General features: G+C 37.7%; 1 protein-coding gene across 1 annotated transcript in view; it reads left to right on the top strand.

The window, feature by feature from the left end:
- LOC110453166 (cytidine deaminase-like) overlaps positions 1–5,969 on the top strand; it is a 10,225-nt gene extending 4,256 nt beyond the window's left edge. The window contains exons 2-5 of the mRNA XM_021502017.1: positions 2,157–2,276; positions 3,237–3,348; positions 4,643–4,700; positions 5,537–5,969. Of these exons, the coding sequence (XP_021357692.1) occupies positions 2,157–2,276; positions 3,237–3,348; positions 4,643–4,700; positions 5,537–5,656 (410 nt within the window). The 3' untranslated portion in view covers positions 5,657–5,969. The remainder of the gene's footprint in view (positions 1–2,156; positions 2,277–3,236; positions 3,349–4,642; positions 4,701–5,536) is intronic.
- The last annotated feature ends 3,644 nt before the right edge of the window (positions 5,970–9,613 follow it).

The raw sequence follows: 9,613 nt of genomic DNA, 5'->3' as shown, positions 1-9,613 counted from the left end.
CATCTTATTCCTCTCTTTGACTGTAAACACTGCCACCTTCATGTATTTGATCCATCAATACGGATATAATTAGTACTAGATTTCCTGATCAGGATGTCCCTGCTCAGGACCGTTAACGCTCACAGCTTAAGTTATAAACTATACGGCATATAACCATTCTTATAAGTCGTGGTTCTATTTCCTCAATTAATACAACCATTTAAATGACCATATACACTGAACATTATCTTCCTTTAGTTTATAAATGTATAAATGAAAAATATCTACGCTATTTCCTGATAAGAATGTCCCAGATGAGGACCGTATACACTATAAAATGTAGTTATAAGATATCCAACTGTTATATCATGCTCCAAGTCCGGACGAGTTATCCTATCTTGACGGTCCTCACCAGCCCCGGTCCTGCTCAGCCCCGGTTCCAGTGAGAGACAGCGCAGCTGTCTGACGCCACTCGGTCAATGACCTCTTGTCCAATGGGAGACCCCGATTCACCCGAGGCGTTGGGGGCCCCATACGGGTGATCCCCGAATGAGGCCCTTAAGGGTAATTTAAAGTTAAAACATTTCGTTGTCCAAAAAATCGTATATAAATATACTTTTTATTGTTATTCAGGCAAGTTTTGTCCATTAAATAATGAGTATTAGACATAAGCTGATGTGTGTGTGGGTGTGCATGTGTGTGAGAGGAAAATGAATTACAACATTTTATATATTTAAGCATTGTACATAGTTACCGGAAATAGAAGAAGACTGATATAGGCAAAGCCTGTTGTCTTATTCTTTTGTCAATTCTGTTATAATGTCTTCTTTAATGTTAACTTATATGCTTGTATTATATATGTATTGTCAATAAAATACTTTTGAAATGAAACAGAAACACACGTCGACATCGGTACACATAAATACGTCACAGTAATACACGTCGACATCACAACACAAAACTACGTCACAGTAATACACGTCGACATCACAACACAAAACTACGTCACAGTAATACACGTCGACATCGCTATACAAACTACGTTAAAGTTATACATGTCGACATCGCTATACATAAATACGTCACAGCAATACACGTCGACATCACTAAACATAACTACGTCATAGTTATACACGTCGACATCACTAAACATAAATACGTCACAGTAATACACGTCGACATCACTAAACATAACTACGTCATAGTTATACACGTCGACATCGCTATACAAACTACGGCCTTGTTTTAATGTTTCTCACTATCAGACCCATGTGCGTACACGATATCAGACAGCTGTGTTGGTCACAGCACACATAAACAAATGTTTGCTATGACCAATATCAGTATAACACATGTGTATTTCAGACATGTGTAACAAACCCCTGTGTATGAAATGAAGCTACAGGCTGAGCTTATTGTCAACGGAATGTCTGTCTCAGTACGTTCAAGATAAGTTACACTGATAGTTGATTGTACAGCTGTTTTTTCAGGGTATGTTGTGAAAACAATTTCCTCATCGCTCGCACGTGGATAAAATGTCGAGTCCACCACAAGTGAACAGGTCGACTCGAGATTTTATCAACGTGCTAGCGATGAGAAAATTGTTTTCACGACAAACCCTGTAAATATTGTGTGATAAACTGTTTATCTCTCCGTTCATAAAATGACAACTAAACACCATATCTTCAAAAGGATTTCTAGGCTCAATGATCATCGATCTGTGTCTATGACAAACGTAATCAAATAGAAGATTTGAACCTAATACTATGAACCTTAAAACTATGTCGAAAATAATTTTAAAACAATCTTATCGTCATTGTCATATGCACATTTACTCTTGAAATGGTGTTGTTATCCTCACAATATTTTTTCGTAACTTTATATTGATTTTTTAATGACGTACTTGGTGGTTTTTTTTACATGGATCATCTTTTGTTTGTGTGCATACTTTTTTCCGGTTTGTGACGTCATCTGACGCTAGCAGACGTTTTTTTGTGTGTTTTTTTTGAGAAAATACATTCCCAAATGGGAAAATCCATTCTCAAGTTCTTCTCAAGTCGTTTTCAGCTTCATTTTGGGTGACAACCCATGTTAATGAATTTAGCATGCTACCTGTAGGTGGTATACAGTAGTATATATAGGTGATAATAATAGTAGTCTGTCGTTAAATATTCCAGACACGACTATACAGTCACTGGTGTCCGCTGCGGTCAAAGCCAAGGACAAAGCATACTGTCCCTACAGCAACTTCCGGGTCGGTGCCTCTGTCCTCTGTGCTGATGGGTCTATCGTTACTGGTAGGTAAATCGTCAAAATCCATTACGTCCAATGATTCCTTAATGTTGTGTATTTAAATTGTGAAAAGATTCATGTAGCACAACCAAAACGTGTTTATGCATGCATGTGACGTTTCGATGAAAAGTACGGTATGTATACCCCGTCACCCTCATGTACACAAAGGTGTAAAATATGTAGGAGTTGTCCACAAATTGAGGTCGATTCGGCTACGCTGTAAGTGTATGTACAATTAGTTGTTATCTATGTATCGAAATGACTCGATTCAGCTTTGTTTGATACTTGTTTATAGATGTGCGAGAGTCTGTGTATTTAAAGTATCACAAAGCACATGTCCGGTTTAGTTCCCTGAGTCACTCACGTGACCTATTATAATCGCCTTTCGTCAGTCGTCGTGTGTAAACCAACACATTGTCGATTTATTTTAAAAAACGTCTGTCATATTTTGATGAAATTTTGTGGTCATAATCAGTCTAAGGTAGGGATTATAATCTTACTCAAGATGGGGCCTGTTATAACAACTGGAAATCTCTGCAACTTAATTTCTACATTAAACGAAATACTGTTAACTTTTACATCCACTATCTAAGTGTTGTAATATTTAATACCAACTTCTGACCGCTTCTGCTGCTGTCAGGTGACTGTTATGGCCCTTTGGGATTCTATTTTCGGCAGCTGACTAACCCTTTCTGGCCCAACAATCAGGGCTGTATCCCTGGACCCTAATTTCAATTTACGATTCCTCCTCCCCAAATCAGTTGGTCCAAGATGCTGTCATTAGACAAACAAACAAAAACCAAATTTGGTGCCATTTAATGACATGTTTTGTGGTGTATAAGTTCAAAGTGAAACTCATAATGTTTAAGTTCAGTTCAAGATTATATACCAGGTACAGTTCTTTGAATGAGTGATTGTTTTATCGAGGCCATTGTATATGAGTATTCGGTATTATGTTGTAACAGGGGTGAACGTAGAGAATGCCTCATACGGCATGAGTGTCTGCGCGGAGAGGGTGGCTATTTGGAACGCCGTGGCCCAGGGACATACAGACTTCAAGGGAGCCGCCATATCCTGGTATATTACAATTTACAACTGCATTAATCTAACTTGTACTATTTTAAAATAGTTGTTTGTTTTTTCATATGTATAAAGGTGACTTTGACACAACGAATACTGAAGAAATGGTAGTCGTAATTAAGCAAAATGTGCATGAACTCCTCTTGCGCGTAGCTTGACTGTAAAAAGTTATGTTTGCAAGTCCGCCCCACCCCTCTTTCCGGAAAAAATTATATCTAGAAACGAGATCGCTGTCCGTCACAATTTATGAATCAATATTCAGATTTTCTTTGCTCTGGTACTATATACAGCTACCATATTTATCTATGGTTAATGAAACCATAAAATTGATCATAAGTGATCATTATGACGTTATTACAATTATGACGTCATAATCGTAACGTTAGCTGGCCAATACCGGTTGTTGGCTGTTCCATTTAGTGGAAATCATCCCTAAATTTGAGCTTAAAAAACGTTATTGTCAAAACAAAAAGTATCAATATGAATTGCATACTGTTCCGAGTTGTATCCCTATAATCCTAACACGCGTTAATTTCGGGACTGTAACTCTCTTCAGCATGCAGTTTATTTAAGCATTGACCTGCTTTCAGTTGGCATTCATAGGCAATGTGAATGCCAAATGGAAAAAGGGAAATTAAATGAAGCACGCTTGCGCTTCATTTTTGATTTGCCTTTCTCCAGTTGGAATTTATATTGCCTATGAATATTAACTAAAATCAGCTCAATACTTATATTTACCATATTTGGAATCAGTTTTAAATAATTCAATTACAAATATTATTCAGCATTTAGTTCAAATAACGGATGTATAGCGTATGCTTGTTCAATGAATAGAACAGCCATCGCACAGGGAGGGTCAGTGGTATCCAACGTAGAAATTATGACGTCATAATAATGATGACGTCAACCATCGTCCATGGCATTCATAGCCTAAATGAATGCCAGCTGAATTTGATCCGGTAATATATTGGCAATGCCATACGATTGTAAATATTGCTTAATGAATAACGTAATCTCACTATACCATCTGCACGTTCCAACTTCATTACAACCTCTTCATAAAAGGATTGTAGGTATCACTGAATCATCCAATGTGTCTCATAATTACTGTTGAAGTCATTAATTAGTGTTAATGCATTAATATTACATCTGCAGCAAGATTGACTTTCTTTCGTTTGGAAATGTAAGGAAAATATTTTGACAGATTAAACATTGAGTTTCACATGAGTTCTGGTCTTAAATTTAAAAAAATATGTATATTTATTTTAATTATATATCTTTATGTTTCAAGTGATATCAAGGGCGACTTTAAAGGTTCATGCGGTGCTTGCAGACAGGTGTTTGCTGAGGTAAATTGCAACAGAAACAGTTATAACGCCATGCCCCACGTAAGAGTAGCCACATTTACCTAAAACAACCCAAAAAACAGTAGACTGTTTAGTGGAGGTCATATAGTTTTCTTCTTTAACATAAACAGGTGGTGTACGAAAATTGAACATTTGAAATACAAATACACAGAATGATAAACAGAATCCATGTTTAATCGTACACAATGTATGGCTTGAGTCGTTTTTGCGCCATATGCCTTACATCAACTTTAAACATTTGAACTTCTATACAGAAATATTGCCTAATGTTTAGAAGGTATGTATGCTCTAGGTGTGGGAAGCGTAGTTCAAAAGTCCGGTCGATTTTTTTTTTAATTTGAAGTTATGGTCTGAAATTGACCAATCAAATTCAAAATATGAAAATATGATCTGACCTTTAATCTACGGTTGCGTCAGCTAATGTATCTCGTTCTGTCTCCCACGGCCTCATCGATCGGGAACCGTCGGCACTTTCCGTCAACGAGAAAATACTTTTATCGTTTACGGAAAGTGCCGACGGTTCCCGATTGCAGCCACATCTGTCTCCCATGGTCTTCTAGATTGCGATGCTATTGTTAGTATATTATCACTGTGATTTTTAAAAATGGACAGTTCCCTCACTATTTTGTTTTATGTATTGATTTATCGTTGTTTATGCTCCCAAGTAAAATTCGACCGTCAGAAATACAACAATATACTTTTCCACATTTATATTTTAGTCATCGTATATTGTAAAGAGCAAGCTAATTGTACCCAGTCGGCAACCGTCGGTTTACGGAAAGTACCCGATTGCTAACGTACCATGTTCTATATTTTAGTTTAACGAGGAGATGCCTCTGTACCTGGTCAAACCGGATATGACGGTGAAGGTGGTCACTGTCGCGGAGCTACTTCCGATGGCATTCACGCCAAAATGTCTGCAAGAGGAACGCATCTAATGGACGAAGTGTGTCGTTGATTTATGCTAGGGCACCTTGCTACCAGTATCTCAACAATCATATATATATGAACATTATGAGCTTAACCGAAGAATTAGACGAAATTCAAATAAAAAGGTTTTGAAAACAAATACAAATTATATTGCTTTCACCTTTGTTTTCCAAAAGCAAATTTCACATATGTGTTCCATATTTGAACAAGTCTACTTTAAGGACTATTGCCTTTCTAGGGAAGAAGTTACTACTATAGCAGCGAGACCGGAAAGTCCAGGGCCCGTATTCATGAAACTGTTATCATGCTCAAGAATGGATTCTGTGATCAAACCAGCTTTCTTGTAACTCACTTAAATCATGTAAAACAATAAAAATAAAAAAATAAAATGTAACATTGAAAATAGTATTCGGCTTTAAGTCTCTTCAATGTCTTTCCAAATCATTAAAAGAAGGTTTCCTTTTTCAACTGAAACAAGAAATTGGTCTTGAGCATCAAATCAATGCTTGAGCATGAAAACCGTTTCATGGATACGGGCCCAGGACTAGAGTTGTGACTTGGTATACATATGTGTTTAGTCGGACCTTGCGGTTCCAGGTGCATGGAGTTACAAAAATCTTGGTACAGTAACTTACAACATTCGTAAAGAATACAAGAATAAAAATATTGCAGAAGACTGGAACAATGCTTAGGCTACATGTAAAGCTTATTTCTAAAATGTTCTACTCGAAGTACCACAGGTGGAATGTTGAATTTGCAGTTAAAACTTGAGGGGAAGCAAACATGTGCGGATGGCGTTTGCAGGTGTTTCAATAAAATAAGACGAGACCACCTCCTCAGGAAGATTGTTACAAATGTCAGCCACTTCGCGTCACTGAATAGAAGCCGTGCTCACTCCATTGAGTCTTTGCGTACGGCAGGTCATATATAGCTGTTTAACACGTCTGGGCACCCGTCGCTCTACATTTGCTATGGTAAACGTATATCCATCGTCAGCATTGGTAACCACGCGGCACTACACTATTCTAGTACGTGTACAAGAATAATTATGAATAAATATGAATAAATAAATAAGTTTCTTAAAAACTATAAAAAGTATTGTAATGACGTCATAGACTAATAATTGCTGAATTGCTGATGTGGCATCGATGAAAGCTAGTTCAAGCTTGTGGTGATGCATCATTGTTATTTCATTTACTCGCGAATTAGTTTTCCGGTTGCGCACTTATTATTTCATTAATCATAGTAGTGTAGCAATGTCTGTAGTAATAATATGATTTAATTTTTCTAAAACAGTTCCACTCGTTTGTTCCCATACGTGTAGATAAAAAGTTTACAACTCTGTTGTAAAGTTTGCATTAAAACTCAATCTTTATATGTTTTTAGTTGAGTCACTTGAGTATGGTATTGGGATGGTAGATCCAGTCTTAATACCAAAATGAAGGGTTACATTTCCACGGGTGATTTCTCCAGCACTTGTTTAGTCTTTCCTTGAAGCAGTTTAGGCTTGATGCTGAGACCACTTCCTCAGACAACGAGTTCCATGGTTTAATAGTGCGATTACTGAAGAAATTTCCTGTGATCTGCTTTTTGTAAGGCCTTTAAAACAGCTTCTTGGAGTGACCCCTTAAGCTTGTAGATCTGTATTCGCAGTGTTGGAATAGTTTATCCTTATTATTAAGGATTCTGTACAGTTTGACCATGTCTGCTCTCTCCCTCCTGTATTCCAGGGTTGGTAGACCGAGTATTCTTAAACGTTCAGCGTATGATTTGTCAGTTAATGTTGGTACTCTTTTCATTGCTCTTCGCTGGACTTTTTCGATTGTAATTTTGTCCTTGGTATACAGGGGTGACCATATCGTTGAGGCGTATTAGAGGTGGGGTTATATAAGAGCTTTGTAGAGTGTTGCAAATATATGGTTGGGCTCATATATGTAAAACTTCTAAATACTATTCCTGCAATTTGGTTTGTTTTACTGGCTGCTTTTTGGACATGTATGGAAAAAAATAGTTTTTCGTCGATGTGAACTCCCAGATCTTTTTCACTATTTACCTTAGTGATTTCGATGGTGTCTCCATATTGCGTCAGCGTGTCGTTGGACGACTTGTTTTTTTTTGTCCAATTTCTATATGCTTGCATTTGTCCACATTCAGCTTCATCATCCAATTTTCTGTCCATTGGCACATTCTGTCGATACACTGTTGCAGTCTAGCTCGATTTTCAGGGGTTGAATTGTTGGCTGATATTTTGGCGTCATCTGCGAATAGTTTTGTAGTACACTCTAATACATCTGGCATGTCATTGATACATATCAAGAACAGAATTGGCCCGAGTACAATCCCTTGTGGGACCCCGATTAGTACTGACTCTTTGAGGGAGTTCCATTAATTATTACTTGTTGGGATAGGCCTGTCAAGAATGCTCTAATCCAGTTTAAGATTTGACCTTTGATCCCACATTTTTCCAGTTTATAGATTAGGAGCCTATGGCACACTTTGTCAAAGGATTTGCTAAAATCCAGGTAAATTACGTCAACGTTTTCCCCCTCGTCAAGTGTCTTGTTCCATTCTTCCAGGATTTCTAATAGTTGGTGGTGCATGATTTTCCTGGACAGAAGCAGTGTTGGTGTTTGGTAAATATTTCGTTTCCCTCCAGCTAAGCCAATAATTCGTTTCGGATTATTTTTTGTAGAATTTTGCATTGAACCGAGGTAAGACTAATTGGGCGATAGTTTCCTGGGTTGCTTTTGGTACCCTTTTTAAATATAGGTGTAACGTTTGCTTCCTTCCAATCGTTCGGCAATGCACCCTCATCTATTGACTTTTTGAATAAGATTTGTAGTGGTTTGGCTATTGCATCACATGTTTCAACAATGAATTTTGAGTGTATGTTGTCGGGTCCAGGAGCTTTGTTGGGGTTAGTTGATTTAATGGCCGTAATACCTTTTTCTTGCGTCAGTTCTATGGATTCCAGTAAATTTTCTTGGGTTCTCTCCCTTAGTTCTCAGTTGTTCTTAACTACTCTTTGCACCGTTGTCTTGGTTTTGGTTTTATTCCTGACATGTTTCCAGAAGAATTTTGGGTTAGTCTTGATTTTTGCAGACAGATCTTTGTCATAGTTATAGGTTGATTTCCTTGATAGCATTATATATTTATTCCTAGCGGATTTGTAGTTTTCAAAGTTTATAGGTGTTTTACAATGAAAGTATTTAGTCCACTTTCGAGCTTTTTCCTTTCTTGCTTCACAGGCAGTTTGGTCCAGACACGATGAACTAGAGGCTGTGGAGTTACTTCCCTTACTCTCGGGTATAATTTTTTCAATAACGTTGTGGAGGGATACAGTAAGAGATTTCCACGCCTCGTTCACGTCCTGTTTATGTTCAATGTCCGTCAGGTCATGTTTGAGGATTTCGGTGTTGATAGTGGGATAATCACCTTTGTAAAAGTTCGTCCTGTTTGTTTTTGGTGTCTGTCCGCTTCAGGTGTTTAGGTAACAATCATAATCGAATGTTAAAATAACATGGTCACTTTTCCAAGACTCTCCTTGTATTGCAGGTTGTTAACCATATTCTCTTCGTTGGTGAGTATTAGGTCTAGAGTCGACGGGGTTTGCTTGTGACGGTATCTTGTAGGCTCATTAACATGTTGGTACCAATAGTTGTCCATGGTAGTTTCTAAAAACTTGCTGGCTGGGTGGTTGTCGCCTACTGTAGTAGTCATGTTCTCTCAGTCGATTTCTTTGTAGTTGAAGTCGCCAACTACCAGTATGTGTGTGGCATGGTGGTTTCCAATATTAAGCAGAACTGTGTGTGGCATGGTGGTTTCCAATATTAAGCAGAACTTCATTGACTTTGTTGTTGTTGTTTTCTGTTCTGTTTGGACTTCTATAGATACAGCATAGTAGTAAGGTGTCGGTTCCTTTGAGTTTGATAGTACATGTCACATATTCTATGCAGTTCTCCTGA

Source organism: Mizuhopecten yessoensis, unplaced genomic scaffold (genome assembly GCF_002113885.1).
Source record: "Mizuhopecten yessoensis strain PY_sf001 unplaced genomic scaffold, ASM211388v2 scaffold7147, whole genome shotgun sequence".
NCBI lineage: Eukaryota > Metazoa > Mollusca > Bivalvia > Pectinida > Pectinidae > Mizuhopecten > Mizuhopecten yessoensis.
This window is presented reverse-complemented; position numbering and strand designations above follow the sequence as displayed.